The sequence below is a fragment of the Diadema setosum genome, chromosome 9 (genome assembly GCF_964275005.1).
Source record: "Diadema setosum chromosome 9, eeDiaSeto1, whole genome shotgun sequence".
Classification (NCBI taxonomy): domain Eukaryota; kingdom Metazoa; phylum Echinodermata; class Echinoidea; order Diadematoida; family Diadematidae; genus Diadema; species Diadema setosum.
The window spans coordinates 9,639,714-9,663,834 of record NC_092693.1 but is presented as its reverse complement, the minus strand read 5'-3'; the positions used below and the strand labels follow the sequence as shown (position 1 = coordinate 9,663,834).

At 37.3% G+C, this 24,121-nt stretch overlaps 1 protein-coding gene across 1 annotated transcript; it reads right to left on the bottom strand.

The window, feature by feature from the left end:
- Positions 1-15,762: 15,762 nt before the first annotated feature.
- Positions 15,763-23,031, bottom strand: LOC140232939 (arylsulfatase A-like). Its single transcript, XM_072313047.1, has 4 exons — positions 22,743-23,031; positions 18,622-19,245; positions 17,712-17,964; positions 15,763-16,756 (listed from the first exon to the last, which is right to left on the bottom strand). Exons 1-4 carry the CDS (start codon positions 22,982-22,984, stop codon positions 16,298-16,300), a joined length of 1,578 nt encoding a protein of 525 aa, XP_072169148.1. The 5' UTR covers positions 22,985-23,031; the 3' UTR covers positions 15,763-16,297.
- Between the last annotated feature and the right edge of the window lie 1,090 nt (positions 23,032-24,121).

Genomic DNA, 24,121 nt, shown 5'->3' with positions numbered 1-24,121 from the left:
GGGGGTGTGGGTTAAGGGACAAAATAGATATGATTTAAATTATGGTAGATGTAATGACTTACCTAGACTTGATGTGTGAGTAAACTAATGGAAAACAAGGAATCTTCGCATGCATTTTAATTTTGCGAATTTGCGAGAGCCAAGAAATCGCAAAATTGAAATTTGCACGGAAGTTCTTTTGTACTCTATATGTATTGAATGCCAGAGGCACTTTGCGAAAATGTCGTGCTGTGAAAAAGACTGTCAGCTCCAGTTCGTGGAAAACTTCATGCTGAGAAAATATGTTTTACGGTACCAGGGTATTTGTGTGATTGTGCCAGGCCTGGCAAGGTAACCATTTTCAGTCAAGTGATTAAAGGAATAGCTGAAACTGCTGACCCATACACAGATTTTTAAGGCTGCTTGCCTTAAAAAGAAAAAAAAAAAAGTAATTACATTACAAATGATGATGAAGCAAAAGACCATGGGTTTTCAATATCCTATGACCTTAGAAATCTTCTCTTTTTTTTCTGAATATACTAGTAGTTTATTGTGTATGATTTCTGTGCACTTACCTTCATACAAATCATACTGGGTTTACTGTCTTTTTTGAAAAGAATTTTTGAAGAGTCATTCAATATTCATTTGCTCAGTGATGTCATTCATGTAGACTTCTTCATTATTGGCCTAGATACATGCTTTCAGAAATAAGGCAGGGCTAGTCTGAAATAATGTTCCTGATTGGCTGAATGTAGTCATGCGAAACTAACTTATTTTGGTGTAATGAAATTGCTTACATGTCAGAGCTTTAAAACTAGTGAATATATATGGACTGATACTGGAATACCAGAAGCTTGTTTTCTGGAAACAGTGAATGAATTTTTTTGGCAGTGTTACTGAGAATGTTTCTCCACCATCATAGGGAAATTTATGCATTGCCTTCACGAATGCATACTGACATAGTCCAACCTCATCAGTTATCCAGCTATGTCGGGACGGGAGCCCATGCAATATTACATTTTACAAGTGATATTGCCAGATAAGCGAGATATGCGCAAGCACAACCACTATTACGCAAGTTATGTTGGGGTATACATATGCTTGCTTACGTAATGCATTGTTGATTACTAAGGTGATTTACATGATATTTGCTTGCTTCGTAATTAAAAAAATGTGGAAATGAAATGTGAATGGAAAATGATACACATTCCTCTTGGCTTTGCTTCTTCTAGCAACAATATTTTGCACTGAAGACGCAAAGACAATCTTGTGCCCATCCATGTCCATATGATAGAGAGATCCGTAAAAGTGATGTCCCCAGATAACCAAGGTCGGACCGTACTCTGATATTTTACTGATGACTGTGGGGACAAAATTCTCTAGACTCACTCTTTGATAACAAGCACACACAATCTCCAAAAAAAAAACAACAACAAACAAACAAACTTTCTGATCCCATGACTTTGCCAGTTGGTCTATCCATGGCAGTCCACAGGTAAGGTGAAACCACCAATACTTTTCATCAGACCTAGATGAAGCCATATAATGACATAGGTGTTTGTGCAAATAATCACTGAATATCATGTCTAGCTTTGTCTAATCTTAAATGCATCTCTTTGGAGATAGTGTCCTTTCTCATGAAATAATGCTAATGATAATTGTGAATTGTGGTTTATATTGCACAGTTTCTATAAGAATAGGCACTCAACTGCGCTTAACATTATAATATCTAATCAAATAAAAGAAAAACAAACAGATTAATAAACAAATGACATAAATCTATTCTTAACTGAAAATCTGACAATATAGTTAGGATATAAAGTTTGAAGGAGCTAAGTGTAATTACATAAATCTATCATAGTTCATAAAAGGTATTTGGGAAGCATTTCACATGCTACAGCAGAAAACATTTCTGTAATGTTGGCTGAACATAACTGAGATAATGATAGTGATAGTTTGCTACTACATCGTTGCTTCAATCAGTGTGCTAGAAAAGACATCTTGGTGCAATTTATTTGCAAATGGTGAAATGATGTGAAATGATGGTAATGGTGCAGCATCCTGCAACAAAATCAATACAAAACATTAGCAAGACAAGAAGGTCCTAATTTATGTCCAGGCATTCAAGCACACTCAGAAATCATGTAAACTGGGGACAAAATTTCAACCACCTTTTATAAAGTAAAGTTTCGGAATTGTTCAACATGTTTACTTCCCTGTTTGCCCATAAGATAGGACAAATGCACTGTTCCCCTATTATTAGGAAATCAAATATAATTGATTTTCTGGTAAAAATTACATCTAAGGGGGGAATGCAATATGATGCCAAAAGCAATACAGGAATTATATTTTGTAATTGACAACGGAAATTGACTGTAGTGCATGTTCTTGTGGAAACATGTTCCTGTAACTGGCGTGGTGTTGAAAATGGGACTGATGTCATCTGCACTCAAACACAGCAGTAACCAGGAAGCTAGAATGAATAGCAGTCATCCTGTTTTTTTCATTTGATGCAGTATTGTTCAGATGAACAGGCACGAAGTACTTACCCGATACGCCTGATATTTTCCTGGGTCTTTTGCCCATTTTGGCTGTAGAGACTCCAAGGAGGATAGGTCTTAAAACGGGCATTAAGAAACTGTCTGCAAGGTTACAGATTTTAGCCAGTTACTTAGGAAAAAAACAAACAAAAAAACTTATGAAATATACGTCCATTACTTGTAGTTACCATGGCAAAAATTTGTAAATCCTACAAGTGGCCACCATGGTAGTTGTGTTCATTGGGAGTCATTAGCACTACATATTCTTTTGTTTTTCTTTCTTCTTCTTTTTTTTTTCTACAATCAGCAGGGCCCATTTTTGGATTATTGCTCTGTAATAGCGTTTAAGAATTTGTTATGAAGTTGAGGTCACATGGTTTGACAGTGCGCCATTCCTCCATAACAATTGTCAAGAAAATGTTTTGAGTTATCGTCACATGGTTTGAAAGTTGTGGTTGAGTTAGGGGAGGGGAAGATTTGCATGGGACAACAAAAAACAAAACAAAAAACTTACACAGCAACAAGGTTGTGTGTTTTGTTTGTTCTTTTTTTTTTTTTGGTAGGGATGGGTATGTTATGAGAAGGTGAGATTTGATAAGTGTACCACAACCGAAAGACCGAAAAAGCTGTGTTGTCATCATCATTATTATTCTAATTTTGTCCAGCCGTAGCATGAAATGTAGCGTGTAGAGCAGTAGGTATATTTTACAGTACAAAATGATGCATGAGTTTGAATGTGTGAAGGGTGCAGCAGCATGGTAATGATTGGAAAATGTCTGTTTCTTTGGTTTGCTTCTTTATTCTTTTTTTTTTGGGGGGGGGGGTAGTTTCTTTTAGGAAAGATAGGAAAGAGAACAGAAATCTCATCAAAGCTTAAGCAACAATTCTGTTTTCAAAAAATTGTAATCATGAAACTTTACATTAATCATACAATGATATCAATATCAGGTGGTATTATATATATATATATATATATATATATATATATATATATATATATATATATATATATATATATATATATGTATATATATATATATATATATATATATATATATATATATATATACCTAATTTTTTTTTTCCTCAGAATTTTCATTCAGGGATTGGTTGTAAAGTCCTGCCACAATGAAATTATAAAAAAGCAAGTCATTTCATGTCACTTGAGGAAATAGCTGCTCCGAGCAAAGAGATGTGGATGGAAGATATTCATGGACAGCTGTGGGTGAAAGCAGAATTTCACGTAAGGTTGCATGTGTGCCAATTTATTGTTTGTTTGGGTTTTTTTTTTTTTGTATAGTGTATGGCAGATGTTGATTTAGATGCAATATATATGTAAATATGTACATAATAGAAATGGATTGTTCTTGTACAGATAAAAATGCGAAAATAATGGAAGATACACTGATGTTTCTGTTGTTTCAGAAAAAAAGCCTGTACTTTGAGAGATGATATGCTAAGAGCAGTTCATTATTCCAGATATCTGGAAAAAAGAAATAAAAACCCATTTGTGGAAGTCGTTATGTTATGTGTAATGTTGAAATAAGAAAGACATGTATTAATTCTGTCCCTCTTATCTGAAATTGTGCAAGAGGAGAAGCAGATTCAGAATGATGTGTGTGTTCTCTGTTAAAAAAACAACAACAATAACCCCCCCCCCCCCCCAAAAAAAAAAAAAAAAAAAAAAAAAACAAGCACCTCCTCCCACAAAAAAAAAAAAGAAGAAAAACAAGAACAAAAACACAAAGTGTGCATCGTTACACTGGCTTCATTACTATCTGTCCTGGGAATTACTCTCAACTTGAGTTATTTGGAGTTGATTACCTCCTCTCAAAGTGTTGATTATTTTGAATCATAGTAACACTGTACAGCAGCAATGAGGGAGAAGGGGAAATTTCATTGAGTCAGCTCTATCGTTAATGTAGGGGATTGCAAGTAGCTGTACATATACCACCACTGGGGGCGCTATAATCTTATTTGTTGTGATGACAACTTGGGCCCTCTGTCGCTTGTTAGTGAAGTGCAACCCTCTCTGACAAACAAACAAACAAGCAAAATATGAAGGAGCAGTTATTAAGTGAAGTTATCCTTGTATAACCAGAAATGGTAGATGAAATAAAAGGGTGTCTAAAACATTTTGTGTCAACTAAAATTTAGCAATTTGCGTCGAGGTGGTCAAGTTTACATCTCGGCTAGTGTGTACAGATGCAGAGGTACAGTCCTGCAGAGGTAGATGCTGCAACAGGAGAAATGACATCATTTGACCTCTAGCCAACCAGCCAATCCCCAACAAGAGATTTCTGTAGCGCCTCCTTGTGCAGTTGCATGTGAACACAATTTATTAGCGATCCTCTGATGAGCGTTACAAGTTGCCAAATTTGCTTGGTTGCAAATGCACACAGTCACACTCACAGAGTCTGGCGTATAACTGGAGTATCCTGTGTGAGGTTCATTACGGGTGGCTGCATGGTTTCATACTTTGTACTTAAATTTATTTTTGCTACACTATGCTGGAAGTATTGTCTGCTTGTTCGTTGTTGTGACTCAATTTAAAAGCATATCGAAAACAGGCAGCAGAAAGTGAGTGTGTCCATTGGTAATTTGTAGCTATTAAAAATCGAGCCAAAAGAAATACCGGATATATTTTGTTTATAAGCAGGGATCATATATGCTGAATAGATTGTATCAAAATTGATAAATGTAAGATGAAAAAAATTTAGAGATATATATTTCATCAGTTTTTGCTATTTTTTTTTCTGTGAGATAACATCTTGAAGGTTTTTGTCTGTCTTGTGTTGTATGGTTAGAAAGAAAATGAAATGAGGAACTGTTTGAAATATCCAACGATACATGTGTATTTGTCTCTGATAACATGTTCTTGCTGACAACTTTTTCTCTGCCTGATCTAGGCTGCGGTCTAGGCGTACAGGATGATGTGGCCTTTTGCAAAGAACAGCTCTATATTGGATTTCTTTGTGAATGTTGTAGTTTAATGTGTGTAGTTGATGCCTTGTGACAGTGGTGCATTTAAATTGTTTGTCAAATTGCTCTGTATGTGATATTCAGCTCCCCCCATAAGAACAAACCAAAACAGGATGTTTATTTTCTTTCACAGTTTTTTTTTTATCATTTTTTTGTTGTATTTTTTTTTTGGGGGGGGGGAGGAATGGGCAGTGTAATTAACCCTTATTCTCATGATTTCATGCATTAAACTTTTCGAGAGAACTGTTTGTACCTTTAGTTGGAAGTGTATGATTATTGTCACATATTTTCTGTTGATATTATTGTTCCAAACTTTCATGCATCTCATCTTGTTAATTTCAACATGTTATGGAACTGTGGCATGAATTTAGCATTGACAATCATATTTGATGCTTGACTCGCATGTTGACAATGAAATGTTACTCCAACTCTTCTAATGCTTTATGCTTTGATTCAGAATCAAATGGTTTTATCCCTTTCCCTGACATATTCCATTTTACACTATTGCACTGGGAAGTCTGTCATTCTATGTCAGACTCTGATTTCCCCTTTGTTTGTTTTTCTTCTTAATATATGTACTGTATTGCAAAATTATTCAACCACTTACAGAGGTTCACTTTATAACTGGTAAACTTGTGTTCACTTTGGTCATCCAGTTATTACATGATGAAGGCGAGGACAGTTTGTATGTGTGTCTAAGTCACATTTATTGTCTTGTTTTAAAGTCATGGATGTCGTTTCTGAAAATGGACTGGAGTGGAACTCAAAATGGCAAGAGTCGTGTTCCGCCTACTCATTTCCAGCTGATGTACAGGCATGTTGTATCCCCTAGTCAGTAAATTGGCTTTCAGCCACAAACTTGACGAGTAACAGTGCAGTGGACCTCACGCTGTCTTGAATTTGAGAAAATGTTGGTGTGACAACACAGTCCACAGACAGACAGAACAGCCTCAGGCTAGTCTCATGTGGGAACATTGAAAATTAAGTACTCTGAGTCACATCATGTTTGCATTGGCTGCTGTCCTTGGTTACAGAGACGAGGCCAGATGTTCACTTATGAAATAAGGTAATGATTTAGTGCTCAGGGCCAGAAGTTTTGTTATATCAGGAGCCAAAACAAATGACAAGGTTCTGTGGGACTGACAGAACAAATTTGTCAAATGAGGTTATTTGATTATTTTCTGATCTTAATGCTGAAACGGCTATTCCCATCGTATTTGTTATATGCACGTCTTTAATTTCCCACGTATTTTGTGGCCCAGGCACTGCCATCAGCGTTGGACTGAATGTCTCTTCATGGCTTGGAGTTGTATACTGTTGATTTATGTCGTTGATGTTATCTCTTTGCTTTTCCTTTATTAATGGCACAATTGTATGTCATATGTGATGTCACCCACAATCATTAATGTGGCTTGTAATAAGCAGGGAGGGTTTAGTGGCTAACTCAACACTGTGTTTTATTGAGAATACATTCTTGAAGGAAGAGCACCCGCTGACCTCAATCACTTCTAAGGCAACTCGATGGCATGAGCAGGGTCTCTCAATACCTGCATCCATAGAGCAGCACTGTAGGTGTACTGTGCAACCCCTTCCTGTTTATTACAAGCTCATTGTCAATTAGTAATCAAAGCCTTTCACTGCCATGGGTTGTTGATTTGGTTTCTATGTTTGCCATTGTGGCGTGACATGCATTGTCGATGAAATGTCATTATGCTGAGTAATAAGTTTTTTAAGCACAGAAGGAATTTTGCGTGAGTTTATTATACATGCAACTCTCACTGATTGCCAGATTGTCTGGTGTATAAGGAGTCTGAACACAAAACATGATTGAAAAGGAACAATTGCAGTGATGTGAAAAATACTTTGAAGGGCAGAAATGTGAAAGTCCTCTGAGTAGAAACTGGCAATCATCATTAATGAAAGCTTTCTTGGGACAGGTATAGCATTTTGCAGTGGGATGGTTGTCTCTGGACTTGTTTAGAGAGCGAGATACAAAGATTTAAGAAAGTAAGATTGTCATGTAGGAATGTAGACAAAAAAGGATTCTTGTGTTCCCTAACAGCTGTTTTCAATCTTTGTGATGAAGATCAACGTTTTTAGTTGAAATTGAAGTTTATGCTATACAGGTCAGCTTATGTGCATTGCTTGTAAAGCCGCATCTTGATAAGCGAAGGAATTATGCATTACCAGTAGGCCTATGTGTATGTGATGCGTAGTGGTTAATGATAAACTCTGTTGGCCTATTCTTGAGACATTTAGTCATTGTGCAGGGTACTAACACATTTCTACTACGTACTGTGCCCATGTTCTATCGAACATACAAAGTGTTGGCTACAAATTGAATAAAAGTCCTTGCATTCAAATTGATCTTGATGCTGTCAAAAGCAACATAAACCAGTGACTGCTGGTGTTAAAGGTCACGTAACATATCAAATGTAATGAGATCTTCTAGGTTTTTGATTATTTTCATGGCCATCTATCGGCAAGTAAATTATGAAATACTCTACTAGGGCATTCAAAACATCTATGGTCTTTCATGGTGCACTTTTACTATTAGAGGTAGATAGTAGAGTGTCAGAATGTTGGCAGATATGTGAACAATTATCTTATCATAAGAAGGTTTATTGATGTGTCTTTACAGAGAGATTAATTGTGGATTTCATGCCTGGTTTAGCTCTCATTGAACTTGGCTCCTTTGGACCTATTCTGCAGAGGGGCTGGACAGATTTGTGAATGATATCTCTGATGAATTATGACAGTTAGCTTTAGATTTATTTTCTTGTGTTTTTTTTTTTTTTACATCATGAAAACTGAGGATGAATCAAGTGTGGAATACTAGTACTCAAATTGATGCAGAGGGAAAATAGAATGTGGGAAAAAGTACAGATATATGAATATTGTTTTCAAATTCATTCCCAAAAGTCAATGAATTAATAAATTGTTGGGAAAATGAAAATGTACAGTTTGGTTAATTTAATTGTAAAAATGCATACTGCGTTGTGCAGAATGTCATGTGTTGTGTACCTTCTTGTTTTATTACCTGTACTAGTTCCCTACATGCCTTCTTTTACTATGAGCGTAATTGTTTTGAAATGTGATAATTTCCATGTTGTAGTCCTGGCATCAGGAACTTCTCAAATGACTAATAGCAGTTACATTGTATTAATAGTCCAAAGTCCTGATGCATGGAATGTTTTATTGTTCTTCCCTGAGCCATTATGCAGTATGTGCCAAACTTCCATAATTTTGGATAGGACATCATTCCACAACTGGGATAAAAGTGTGGAATCAACTCATGTGCTAGGCTAAGGAAGGGAAACAACGTATTAGAAAAATCTGAAATTTAGTATCATTTTTGTGAGGATGGCCGAGACCCATGGCTTACAGTACATTTTCTGTCTGTACGAGCCGTCCCGCTTTTCAAGGTGACCATCCATCGCATCAGAGTGTAGAGATGTGTACACCAACATTGTAACTGCCAGCAAGACTCGTTAAAGCTGTCAATCAATCAAATGTTTCAGGAGGTACAGGTATCATGGAGGTACAACTCTCTTGACTCATTCATATTACTTGATTTTTACATCATTTTCCTTTTAGTTTGGGAATGAGACAATCTGTACACATACAAATTGTATAATGGTTCTAAATGTAAACTGTCACAGGAGCTGGAAGTTAACATGAAATTTTCTCTCAGCGGGCTTCAAGAAGAAAAGAAGTTTGTTTTCATAGGGGAGCTAGGTAAAATAGTTGTAGTCATGCATGTATTGTCATATAATAAAATAAGCACAAGAAATAAGCACTTCGTAGTCCTACACAGCAGCAAATTTGATGGGTTATTTTTGTGTGGAGAGTTTAGCTTCTTTTCAGCCAGATTTCACTGCAAATAATGTTGCACACACCACACATCACGGTGTAGGGGAGTCTTTTTCCCACCATTTTATCACATTTTTTTTTTTTGCCGATGGAAACATAACAGGCATGTTCTGACCATCCCCTAGTGCACCCGAGTTTGCAATCTGCCCTTAGTCCCACATGTATTTTTATGTTGACTCTCAGCGGTTGTATGCACGTTTGATATCAAGGATTTTGCTATTTATGTATAAATACTATTTTTACGGAAAAGCTTTGATTAAAATCGGTGCATCAAATGCAAGAAAAAAAAAAAGAGAATCACTAAATGTAATCTATGTGTCCTGCTTAATTTCTCAGTATTCCGTAATGTACAGTAAGAGTCATGATATCATTAAGTAGAAAAAAAAGTCTTTCAGTGCTTTGTATACTTTGAACAGAGAATACATAGGTATATACACTATGTACTGCCATAAGGTGGAAAAATACAAGTCTGCAAACAATTTTCAGTATGACTGCTTTCAGGATTTATATGCCTCCGCCACGAAGTGGTGCGGGAGGCAGCATGTTTCGGGTTGTCTGTCCGTACGTTCGTCCGCATTCGTTTACGCGATAACTCGAGTAATATTGACTGGAATTTTACCAAACTTGGTCCAAGTATAAAGTATGATGGGGCAATTCATTGATTAGATTTTGGGTGAAATCGGCCAAAGATCAAGGTCAAATCATTAAATTGTATCTGTTTACGCGATAACTCAAGACTGGATTCAGCAAATTTCACCAAAATTTGTCTGAGGATGATGTATGATGGGACAATTACTTGATTAGTTTTTGAGTGAAATTGGACAAAGGTCAAAGATCAAGGTCAAATTAATATCCTAAAATTTATCTGTTTACGTGATAACTCAAAACTGGATGAAGCAGCTTTCACCAAACTTGGTCCAAGGATGATGTATGATGGGGCAATTAGTTGAGTAGATTTTAGTGACATTGGCAAGAGGTCAGAGGTCATAAGGTCAAGGTCAAATGCTAAAAACATTGCTATTTCCCCCATATCCATGCAATGCCCGAAGGTATTATCTTGAAACTTAGTGTAGACATGTACTACCTGCATAAAGATTCTCCAGAGAGAGTTTCATGTCATAAGGTTAAAGGTTAAAAGGTCAAAGGTTAGATGAATATGTTACAATTTCACTTTTCTTGCAAATGGTTCAATGTATCTTCATGGAACTTGGTACATACACATGTACTGACTGGCAGGGATTTTCTAGGGAATGTAGGGTCATGGGTCACTAGTCAGGGGGTCAAAGGTCAAGGTCAACTCCTCAAAATTTTACTATTTCCCTCATATACTATTATATGCAATGCTTACATTATTGTTTTTAAAACTAAAACTTGATATATACATGTATTCCCTAATGGAGATTCTCTGAGAAATTTCCAGCCAGAAGGTCAAAGGTTAAGGGTCAAAGGTCAGGTTTAAATGCAAATATATATATATATATATATATATATATATATATATATTATACTGTAATTACACTCTTTCTTCATACCTTGAAAATTACTCAATGCATAAACTTATAAAAGGGTAGGTCAGAAATCAAGTAAAAATTCTCAATTCCCCAAATACAGGTACCTGCACTCTTAGACAATTATAGCAAACCTAGTTCAAGGAAAGTGAACATTCAAGATATTTCTGACAAACCTGTCATTTCAATATTTTGTCAGTTTTGTGAAACTGTCATAACACATTGTGAAGACATTGTACCATACACCTATTGGGAGAATCATGCATTATGGCGGAGGCATCAGTCACCATAGCGACATTTCTAGTTCATTGATACAACTACAGTTGTATATATACATGAATGACCCCTCCCCCCCCAAAAAAAAAAAAAAAAAAAAAAAATATATATATATATATATTTTTTTTTTTTTTTTATCGGGGATCATCCATGTATAGGTTCTATTATCCACATTATATTTTGGAAAATGCTAAACATTATATGAATAATTTTTTTATTGATTGATTTCACAACATTTTGCATCTGACCCATTCATTTCAAGATTCTGAAACCCATGACTTTTTATAGGATCCACCAAATTTCCTGTAGTCTACAATAACTACATGATCATAGATACTGGTCAGTGATTGGTCATGATGCAATCACGTGACTGATGCAGTGAGGATAGAAGTAGTTATATTGCAAGTGAGTGGTGATGTCATGTCAGGTGATATAATTCTAGAATTTCATTGGCTCCAAACGGGGCTAGAACAAAATGATGTGTATTCATATTGATCATGTAATAAAGCAAATATTGCCCCCTCTATCACTGTAGTATAATACTTGACAGTCTCTTTTGGAGCTAATTTTTCCCTCGAGACTATTTTCCCTCTTCACTTTGTACTGTAAAGTTTGGGAAAATATAATCTCTTTGGAAAGATATAACTCCCCAGGAATGTCAAGTGTTAACTTACAAGTGGCAATATCTATATACACTTGTACCATACACCATATTATGAGAGAAGTAACAAATACCATTTCAGTTTAGTTTTATTTTTGTATATTTTTCTCAAAAAATAAACAGTACATTGCGTTATCACAAATACGTACATGATACATGCACAAAAGGACCTCTTTCCAAGTCTCACAAAAAATATACTGTATGAATTTTACATAATTGTCATTACAGTGATACATGTATAGCAGATGTAAAAGACCAGAGAGAGAGAGAGAGAGAGAGAGAGAGAGAGAGAGAGAGTGAAATATATGCAAACCTACAAAAAGGTAAAGCTTACAGGAATTGCAGGTTTCCAGGGAAATATGAGTTTTTAGCATCAATATGGAGATAGGAATTAATTCAATAGAGATTAAAACAAATACATGTATCAACAAAAGAAAACAAACCTGGGGTGATTTCTGTACTGAAGCAGAACAACGATATAGCAGTACAGTGCACTCCCATTATAACGAACACGGTTATAACAAAATTCCGCTTACAACGAAGTAAAAATTCAGGCCGCAAGTTCATCTACTTTATGTATTTCTATTGTTTATTTGTTCGGTTATAACAAAATTTCGATATAACGAAAGAATTTCACCGGTATCGAGGACTTCGTTATAATGGGAGTCCACTGTAGTAGTGTACGGTAGTGATTTTACTCATATTATACATCCTAAAAAATCTACATGTAGTATAAAGATACAGTAATATGACACCACAGAATCTGTATGATTAGTTTCTATGAGTGACTGTTTCATGAAAATGATTTCAATTTACATATGAAAGCATGAAGAGAATGAATATATAATTTTCAAAATATAATAAACTTTTTTCTGTACATGTTCACCACTGCACAGTAACATTGCCTGCACACACAGATCAAATGCTCCATGGCCTTTACAAAACATATTTTAGTATCCATCACAACACGACAATATCACACAAATTTCCCAAAATAATTCTTCACACATACAATCTACAGAATACACCTCGAGTACATTTTCTGCTTCACTTTCACTGCACACAAGACTCAGTTCTTGAACGTTGCAACGTTAGATTTTAAAATGATCTATACAATGACCTTCACCTTTTTTTTTTTTTCATGTTTCTACAAGTTTTCTTGAAAAAAAAAAATAAAGATCACAGAAAGTTTGGAGATCAATAGGCACAGGAAACTCTTTCTTGGATGAATCATTGCCTTAAAAATCAAGAATATGACAAGAATATGACTGAGCCCAGCATTCACAAGTTAGCATCAACTGTGAGGTTTTTATTCTCCCAAGATATCAGAAAGTTTTGGTATACATCCCCCTTCCTCCACTGCCTACTGCTATATCTTAAAAAAAAAAAAAAAAAAAAAATCATGTTGTACCATGAGCAACGAAATGGAAATCTCTGGAGTTGATCTGTTGTAAGTTAACATAAATTATTTAATGGTGAGTTGATGATCATGCAGAATTATAATATGCAGACAAACACATTATTTTTTATTAGATATATATAATGCTTCATGTAATGCAACTGAGACAGAAGCTTATTAACTTACAGACAAAAATCTGAAGGATCACATGATATGAGAGAGAGTTTTGATCTGACATATTCACAGTCGTTGACTTCATTGCTTGACTTGTTCAAAATACTGGAAATGTTATACAAAAAAAAAAAAAAAAAAAACCAATAATGCCATATTAGTGATTAATGACTGACCAGGCCAGCGCAAGTAAGCCACTCAAGCTGGTTGGTCAATGCTCACTAATACACAGTGTACACACGCTTTTCCCTAAAAGTTTCAAATATATCATGCTACAAGTTAAAGCAATCAGAAGTCTTACAAAATGGCCAATGTAAGGTTTCAGAAAAAAAAAATACAGCAAAACTGACAATTGCTCTCTATGACTCCTTGATAGATGCACACACATACACATACTGTATATGCATATTAAAACTTCAAACATCTCTCATTGTAAGAACATTCAAGTGAGGTAGTATTTAAATAGTTTGTGCCTTTTTCCCTTTCCTTTATTTTTATATGTTGTTTGTTTGTTTGTTTTTGGTCATGCCTTTTGGTGTGATAGGACAATCACACGCTGATTCTTGGTTCTGGTTTTTGTATTTTGTTTTTATCAGTATTCAGTAGAATATCTGTTCTTATTTATATTTCTAGCTGAATCATACACAGTATTCTAAAATGATGTTTCAGGTAGCCCTAGGATTGATGGAGTCATTCGATGATCCTGGTAAATGCTCGTTTGATCTGTCTGGTGCTCTGGTTAGTATGTGTTTTGAAGTAATGAGTTAGAACTTAGAAATGGCTACAAGTAACACTCACACACTTACACTTCATTAGTACTGTTAATGAAAAGAATCATATCTAATGCTTAAAGGCGAGTAAAACATTGCATGGAGTAAACACTTGAAATCTACATAGAGAATTCTCAGGCTACAATGCTTTCTTGTGGTATGTACATAAACCTTGTTTTCAGACAACTGAGTATGTCATAGGAATTCCAATAATGAGCACATGCTATTCTACTGTACAGGAAATTTATTCAAATCTTTAAAAGAATATAATAATAATTCCTGTTGTCTCTATAAAATTCATGGGAAATCAAATAACTTTGGGATGGGACTATCTTTGCCTTCTGTTGAACAATGCCTTGTTTTGTTTTGTTTCATTGCTTTATGGGGATGTACACATTTGTGAAGGAGCAGGACACACACAAAAAAAAGGAAAAAAACAAAAACAAAAACAGTGGCTTTTGCATAGTCTCATTTTCACTGTAAAACCAAACATGTTTTCTCTAATCCTACAGGTCAAATCTACATGCACTGCACTGTGAAGGGCTGCAAACGATTTCAGCCTTTTCCATGCCAGGTATACAATTGATTCGTACAATCAAGTGAATAAAGTAGAGTTTACAAATAGTTAATCAACACTGGTAACAGCACGGCTATACTCTGTTTGCTGTTGGTGTGTGCTGACCATCATCCCCCTGACAGCATTTCACAGTTTTCTTATTTTGGAAGTCCCTGGAAATCTGGGCAATATTTAAAGAAAACTACATCAGTTGACATCCGAGGTGGTGTATAAAACAAATAGTGTCTGGTCTTATACTCATGCAATGGAACAAGATTTCGCACTCGGTGAAAGATGAGGCACATTATTCAACTCGTCTTCGTCTCGTTGAATAGAGTGCCTCTATATTTCACCTCGCGCGAAATCTTGTAACATCGCACTCCTGACCATTCACTACTTGTAAACAGTGCTTTGGGCACTGATCAGCGAGCGAACTGGAGTCCTTTCTCTGCAGATTGGCACAGATGTCTGGAAACTAACTGTCAATAAATAGAGATTATCTAATCCCCCTAATCCCTATTGTGTCACCACGGCCTTCCTGTTGGACTGAGCTTAGGCACATCGCTGCTCCTGAGTGTGCTTGCTAACTTTCCAACTATTTCAGGTTTGGATGGGTTACTGAATGCTGATGAAAAAGCTTGGCAAGTTAACATAAAATGCGTAGGCATATAAAAATCAAACTAAGATAGTTTGGATCTATCTATGCAGCAGTTAGAGAAAGTGATCGATGAAGAGAGAGTTAATGACATATGTGAAAATGATACAGATTATCTACTGTATTCACAAATACGACATTCCACGCATGGCACACATTTCATATAATTTTCACTACTTTGAAAAAAAAAAACACTTGTTTTTGGTACACTCCACCATTATAACTTTATATAATAACACCAAGGAGATTGTATAGACGCTGACATCACATGCACTTACAAAACACACTTTTGCAAGTTCATGCTGGAACACAGAATTATTGCACATTCTCTGGAAGACCATTACCACTTTTAGCTATTCCTTTTTAATAGTCCATCAAGTTTTACTTCAAGTTTTACTTAACTTCACCACTGCTAACAGCAATATTTGTGTGTATTAAAAAGAATGGCAATAGCATATCAACACAGTGATCCTGAGTGGATAAAACATAGATAAGTGTGTGGCATGTGATGTGGGATGGAATGCCATGAATATACCTCCTGTTTAAGCCTCTCCCTTGTACGACTGCCGCCCTCCCACAAGCTTGGATCTCCAGGAATTCCTAAAAGGGTACCAACAAAGCAACAGCTGCAAGAGTGTAGACCAATACTGATTTTTAAATCAGGCAAGGGGGACAATAGAGTGCTTTCTAATGTTGCATATATTCCCTTAGAATGCTGGCAAACTTGTTGTGTCACATGAATGAGAGAGAAAAAAAAAAACCAACAACAATCCTGATAGTGACATCATAAAAGGTCTACAAATTACATATTCCTTATCTTGGCTGTATTTAAAGGCGATGATGAAGTATTAGAAACTTTGTTGAGCGTATTTCCGCCTGAGACCCCCTAAAAAAAGTAGTCTACACATGAGTGGGATATACCTGGCTCTATGGGAGACTAGAGTTCCTGGTCCAGTGAGATCTGGGGAGGGCCTTCTCCCAGAAAAGAAGTCTGTGACACTGGCAGCAGTCGGGAAAGGGAGAGCAACCCTGCTTGCAGCACGGCTCCACCGACGTGCTCTCCGCTCTGTTGGTTTGAGACTCACCCCACACCAGGGTGCGCTCGTACTCTGTCTTGATCTCCTGTATCTGCGCAAGGACGTCCTCGTAGTCCGTCGACGAGAGGTTGTAGTTCTCGCTGGGGTCCTGGTCCAGGTCGAAGAGCAGCGGAGGGTCGTGGAAGGTCCGTTTGTGGGAGGGCCTGCAGTCTTCATCGTGGTTCTTGTCGTCCGAATTGATCTGTCCCTGCGTGTAGTAGTGGGCTTTGTACTGCCTGTATCTGATTGCGTAGACACCGTACTTGGGGTTTGCCTCGGTGAAGAAGTAGAAGAAAGATTCCCGTTTGCTCTGTGATGAAAGGCAGACCAGAGAAGTCAGTCAGCAACGATAGAGTAAGCGGATCAACTATTACACGAGGAATTATTCTGCCAAAACACTGGTGCTTGCATCTATTTTGTTTTTACTCTTTCCTTTCTTATTTTTTTTTTTTTTATAGAGTTGGCCCGAGAATCCATTTAATATCAAATCAGCATCATTCTTCATGCACTTGCCTCTTTTCAAGGCAGAATGAAGGAGCGGTAATTTTGTCTCCACAATTCAGAAACATCTAAATCTCACTTTACCAGAATAAACAGTGCAACACTAAGGCAAACATTGAAACTAGCCAGAAGGGGGTCCCCTATACATCCAAAGTGCACTCTTATCCACTCTATGCTTGTGCAGGAGTCCTCTTGAATTACTATCTACTGAATGGACAGGAAATGCTACAGAACCTATGCACGCTGTATTGAAAATATTAAATAGTTAACCATACATAATACACTGGTCTTTTCCTTTAATTGGGTAGAACATAAATGCACAAAGTCAGACTGAAAGACAGCAATGCTCACAGCTGTTATCAATGCTACTACTTTGATTTCCACCAGCATCAGCAACTAAAGTCAACACTTCTTTCACCTCGGGCTATCATCAGTTCCTGACAGTATACTGTAAAACAACACATTTTTGTATGCATGACACTTTTGCAAATTTTGCTGGAAGCCAAGGTTTGTGAAAGTAAAAGGCATGTGATATTATTTGTCTACACAAAGCCTTGAATGCCAGTGGCAATTTGTGAAAATTTCATACCAAGAAAAAGGATGTCAGCTCTAATTCACAAAAGTTTCATGCTGCGAATGTTTCTGGTTGTACAGTTTCAAGTGTAAAGCTGGGTGCGTTTCTTCTGACATTCCTTTTGCCTATGATAACAATCCATACCATGGGCATTTAAAAAAATCTTCACCACTTAAAAAACAAACAATACCTTATCGTCTTCGAAGAGAATCGGAGCCATGTCCACCCCGTCCAGGATGACAGAGGGCAGTGTTGCCCCTACCAGATTGGCCACCGTGGGCAGGAAGTCCAGATTGCTAGCAAGTTCCATCGTACGACCGGGCTTGATGCGACCTGGCCAGTAGGCGATGGCTGGAACCCTCTGCCCTCCCTCGTACGTGGTCCCCTTGCCGCACTTCAGCAGACCTGCATTGCCCCCTCGGTTCTCATTGCGGAGACTGGGTCTGCATGGAAGAGTCGCATTAAAGGGATGGTATAGTATCGATTGGGATGAAGATTTGGCTTTTAACATTTTGCGAAATGCTTAGAAACCACTTTGTGAAATTTTAAAGAGCATTCAATTCTGAGAGGAATTCAAGGTTTATCTGATGACATCATTTTCCCCACCTTTTAGCTAGGATCACCTTTTTTTTTGGCTATCCCAGCCATTTAAAAACCAATTTTCATCGAATAAACGGAATTCATCTCAGATTTTTATGTTCTTTCATGTTTCAGGAGAGGTTTCTCATTTCTATACCAAAAAAAAGTTTAGAACCTGAAGCCCTATCTCAACCGATACAATACCTTCCCTTTAAGCAAAATTTAAAAAAAAAAAAAGTTTTTTCTAAATTATGTGTTAGACAGTGAATGAAATTGACACTCCACTCACATTCTTTAGAGATCTAGAGTGGCAACATCCAAAGCGAATGTGCCAAACTGGTCTCCTTTTTCCCTGACAAATATTCCTACATCAGTATTCTTAGATACAGCATCATGCCTTATTTAGAATAGTTTAATAGTTGATAAAAAAGAAAGAAAGAGCAGAAGTGTTGTTTTTTCTTTGCTTGTAGTATAAGATATTTGAAACAAAATCATTTCCATTTAGTGTGACAGACACTTACCCATTATCAGAGGTGAAAAGCACGAGGGTGTTTTCTAGGACACCACTAGCCTTCAGCTGGGCCAACACCTTGCCCACACACCAGTCCAGCTCGGCCAGCGAGTCCCCATATGTGCCCCTTGCCGTACTGTTGCGAAATTTCTGGCTCGCGAACTGGGGGTGGTGTGCATGCTGGAAGGCATAGTACAGGAAGAAGGGATTTCCAGCATCAGCATTTCTATCGATAAACGAGTTGGCCTGGCTCACATATTTCTCATCTAGCGTCAGAAGGTTGACAGGCTGCTCTATGATGTTGGTGTCTTGGAAGAGTGGACAGCCTGTGTAATTGAAGTCACACGTGTTCCAACACGGATCGCTGGGGTAGAAGCAAGTGTGACAGGGGCACATATCATGCGAGTACGGTACCCCAAGATACTCATCGAAGCCCTGGTGGGTCGGTAGGTACATCCTGTCCTTGCCAACGCCCAGATGCCACTTGCCGACGATGGACGTGCTGTAGCCTTTGGTCTTAAGCACCTCGGCTATGGTGGTCTCATTGAGAGGTAGACCCCCGGTGCTGGTTGGGAGGAGGACCCCAGGGTAGATGCCAGATCTCACGGCTTGGCGGCCAGTCAGGATGGCAGCCCTGGGAAGAAAGAAAAGTAAGTGAATACATTTTGCTTTTCTTACTAAGCAAGTAGAGTATCACAGCTCCTGTCGCTTGGACCCAGTGATCTAGGAGGTCTCAGGTGTAAAGCAGGGGAGCAAACTTTTTGGGGGATGGTCCAGAGGTAAACCTTGTTACCCCCTTGTGAAATTATGGGACATCCTGGTATAGCTTACCAGGGCAGTGCCTATATACATCCCTTTGTCACGGAAAGTATATATTCACCCATGATATTAGTAATGAACTTTGAAGGGTCAAAATAGCCATTTTGTAACAACAGTGAACCCTCTGAGCTATCATGAATACAACAAGCTGGGATACAAATTGGTTGTCATCTCTGAAGTATTCACCCCTGATAACAAGAAATGCACTGTCACAAAATTCACAAGTAATCATTTATACTCCAGATCAAAAGGTAAGCTAGAAATGTCGCTACGGCAACTGGTATGCCTCCGCCATAATGCATGATTCTCCTGATAGGTCTATAGTTCAATGTCTTGACAATGTGTGATGACAATTCCACATAAATCGTAATTGGCAAAACATCAAAATGACAGGTTTGTCACAAATGTGCTGAATGTTCACTTTCCTTGAACTGGGTTTAATTGGATGAATGACTAAATTCACATTAGAGTGCAGGTATTTGGGGATTTTAGGATTTTTTTACTTGACTTTTGACCCTTTTATAAGTTTATGCATTGAGTAATTTTCAAGGTATGGAAAAAAAGTCTAATTTCAGTATTAAATGGTAAAATATTAGTATTTAAACCTGGCCTTTGACCCTTGACCTTTGACCTTAAAGTTCCAAAGAGAATCACTGTCAGGTAGAACATGCATAAATATGTAATAAGTGCTCATGATGATACCTTTACTTTCGAGATATGGAGGAAGAAATGAAATTAACACTTTCACTTGACCTTTGCACCTTTGACCTTTTGGCAAGAAACTTCCCACAGAATCTCTACTGGGTATGTATACATAATTAAGTTTCAAGAAAAATCCTGCAGGCATTGCATAAATATGAGGGAAGTAATGACATTTTGAGGAGTTGACTTTGACCTTTGACCCATGACCCTGACCCACGACCCCTAAATTCCCTTCATAATCACTGCCAGTCACTACATGCATAAGTTCCACAAAGATACCTTGAACCATTTGCGAGATATTGTGAAAAACATGAAATTTCAACATTTTGACTTGACCTTTGACCCTTGACCTTTGACCTCATGACCAGAAACTCTCTCTGGAGAATCTTTATTTGGCAGTACATATATACACTAAGTTTCAAGAAAATATCTTCAGGCATTGCATGGATATGGGGGAGATAGTGAAATTTTGAGCATTTGACCATGACTTTTTGACCTTTGACTTCATGACCCAAAACTCTCACCAGAGAATCTTTATTTGGTAGTACATGTGTACACAAAGTTTCAAGAAAATATCTTTCAGGCATTGCATAGATATGGGGGAAATAGTGAAATTTTGAGCATTTGACCTTCACCTTTTGACCTTTGACCTTGAGCATGTGCACCTACAGGTTGATAGGCACAACTTCACCCACTCATAAATATATACATGCCAAGTTTCATTATGATACCTCAAATGTTTTTTAGTTACACTGTCCAAAAAATTGATTACGGACGGAAGGACGAAAGGATGGACGGACGGATGCCCCGAAAACATAATGCCTCCGGCACCACTTCTTGGCAGAGGCATTAAAAAAAAACACATTTTTATAGAGGCTCTTGACAATTTAGGGAAGAGAGGAAGATGACAAGTGAAAATTTTTGTAGAACACAAAATCACAAGAAAAATCCACTAAAAAAAGTGAATGCTTTTTCAAGACTTCAAAAAAAAAATGTTCTTGATGTTTTCTGGCTTTATTCTTTTCAATCCAACCCCATGGCCTCAATATCCAGGAGGGAAATGACTAACTTTCTTTTTTTTTTTTCATTCTTTGCACTATTTCCTTTTATTCCCGACTGATTCCTTCCTCTTGTCAAAGTCTCTTTTGTACAGCCTTTTTCCACCTACACATACACACACTTGTATTTGTCTGTGTTTATATGTGCATATATATCAGCCATAACATGAGAAAAGGGCCCTTAGGGCATAAAATAATGAATTTGAGTTTTCACCACCACATTGTAGAATGAATTCTGAAGTATGTAGATATGCAAACCATTTTCTGAAATTCAACTCTTAATTTCCCCAATTTTGACATTTAAAAAGCATGTTTCGTCCAAATCCTGCAACTTTTTGATGCATTTATGCGTGTGCACGCAGATAGCTAGCTGATTTTTTTTCTCCTTTTTTTTTGCGCGTATTCGTCTGCCAAACTTCGCGCCATTTTATGGTGTTTGTGTGCAACAGGGCTATGGGCCCTTTTCTTGCATCACGGCCCATATACACATATATATGCATAATCTCTCCTTTGAATTATTTGCTTTTTCCCCCTTTTTGGATTTTTCATAATTATCATTCTCATTATTATAACTAAATGATCAATATCATCATTAATACTGTTATCTTTATTTTTATCTTTTATATATATACTTTGATCTATTTGATATAAACTTGCACTTGTTGGTTGACTCTCACTTTCATTTTGTTGCCTCTTCTTGGTACACCAGGTTAGGGGCACTGCTTGCTCCACCCACCCCCACACATGCTGTTGCTATTTCACTCTTTTCCTTCCTTTATCCCTCTGTTGTTCCTTATCTTGTTTGATGTTGCCTCCCTATTCATCTTTATCCTTCACAGGTTGCCCCCATGGTCCTCAGGATCATCACTGACCCTCCTCTGCCTTTTGTCTGTCCACCTTCCTGCTTTAATCCTCCTCCCTTTACCTGCTGGGCTCCTTGCCCATGACCTCCAACCCTTCCCTTTTATTTTCTTTGTTCTGTGTCCCTAGCCCTCCCTTGACTGTTCTTGTAGTGTGTAGACCTTATACTTCTGATTGCTTTCCCTGCCTGTTTGTCATTTTGCCTCTGGTGAAGATTCTGCTAGGATCGAAAGCTCAGGCCCCTTTTGACTCCATTTTACTTCATTGGCTTGCCATTACTGCAAGCAATTTTCAGCAGCTTTTCTTTTTTTTTTTTTTGCTACCATACCGTATTACACTGAATTGGACTTAACTTACTCTTGTTTTCAGCATGTGAAAATAAGCCTTCATATGACCCATGCTACACAAACATAACTTACTACATCATCCGAGAGTTACATACTTGTCGTACTATCAAATAAATGCTCCTCTTGGGTGCAATATGCACATCCCAAAACCCCATTTCGCAAAATTATGGGACAGCTAGACACAAAAAGCTATCGTGATTCAGCAAGGATTATTCAATCGAGGGTAACTAGACAGGGATGACTGGCCAACTGGCAAAGGGATGCAAGCCAGCAGATAGGACAAGCAGTGATGTGAAGAAATAATAATAATTCAACAAACTATGGATCCGAGGAAATCCACTTGCCTTGAAGGGCTACACACAGGGGAGCCTGCATAGAACTGGGTGAAGACCAGTCCGCCTTCCGCCAACTTGTTCAAGTTTGGAGTGGAAGACGTGGGATGGCCATACACCTCCAGGTCGCCGTAGCCCACATCATCGGCAAAGAGGATGACAATGTTTGGTAGATTATCTCCTGGCCTCTCTCCTACTACTATATGAGCTGGCAGCAGGAGAAGTAGGATGTGCCAATATTGAAGAGCACTCATTTTTTTTTTCTTCTTTTATTTTTCGACAGGTCCAGGCTGCAACTTCACTTTCTGGAGGAACATTGGACAGTAGAAAACAGAATTACAACATTGCATTAATGTAGACACAAATGAATATGGGGATTATTTCCTAATGATTGAAAACATAACATCAAAGTCAAACCCTTGTTAATACTCAGGAAATACCGATAGACATATTCAACAGTCCATATATATATATATATGTATATATATATATATATATATATATATATATATATATATATATATATATATTATATATATATATATATGTATATATATATATATATATATAGTATATATATATATATATATATATATATATATATATATATATATATATATATATATATATATATTTTGATTGAATCATTTCTTTACTCAAAAAAAAAAAAAATGTTTGAATACATAACCAGGTTCCATAAAGATAACTGCAGGTATACATCAAAAGTTACAAATCACAATTTTAAGAACATATGTGACCCACTACAACAAAATGATCCTAAAGTTGGGCGAGGTCGATTATTTGAAAATTGCATGATATAATTCCCTAATCTTTCTGCTTTAAATTGATACATAACACATTTTATAAAATAATCGGCTGCGGAGATATCGATGTTTAAAAGAGAGCATGTCGAGACGTCTGGAAAATCACTGTTTCGAGAAAAGCGCCCTAAAAGTCTTCCTTTGGACGCAATCGCGATCAAGGGACACGCAAGTCAGTTTTAACCTCTGGACAATAGAAGGTAAGCCCTAGCAACCCCGAAGAGTTCATTCAAGCACATCAGCGTCGGCGGTCTCCTCACCAACCAATCAGTGACCAGGATGTGAGAAGCGGCTGAGCATAGCGCACCCCGCCCGCACGCACCAGTCGACTGGGCAGTGTGCGAGCTTCACGCTTCGGTTAGCAGCAAGCAGCAAACTGACCAATGAGATCACTCTGGTCATTGTTAGGGGCGGAACCTATCTGTGGCGCTCAATCCAAATTTTCGAACCAGTTTCTGCTTTGTTGAAACGCCAAAAAACATGGCTCAGAAAAACGCTATTTTTTAATCTTTCCTTTGATCATTATGCTTCAAAATTTCGACAGATGATAGAAGACATGTTAGACTCCAA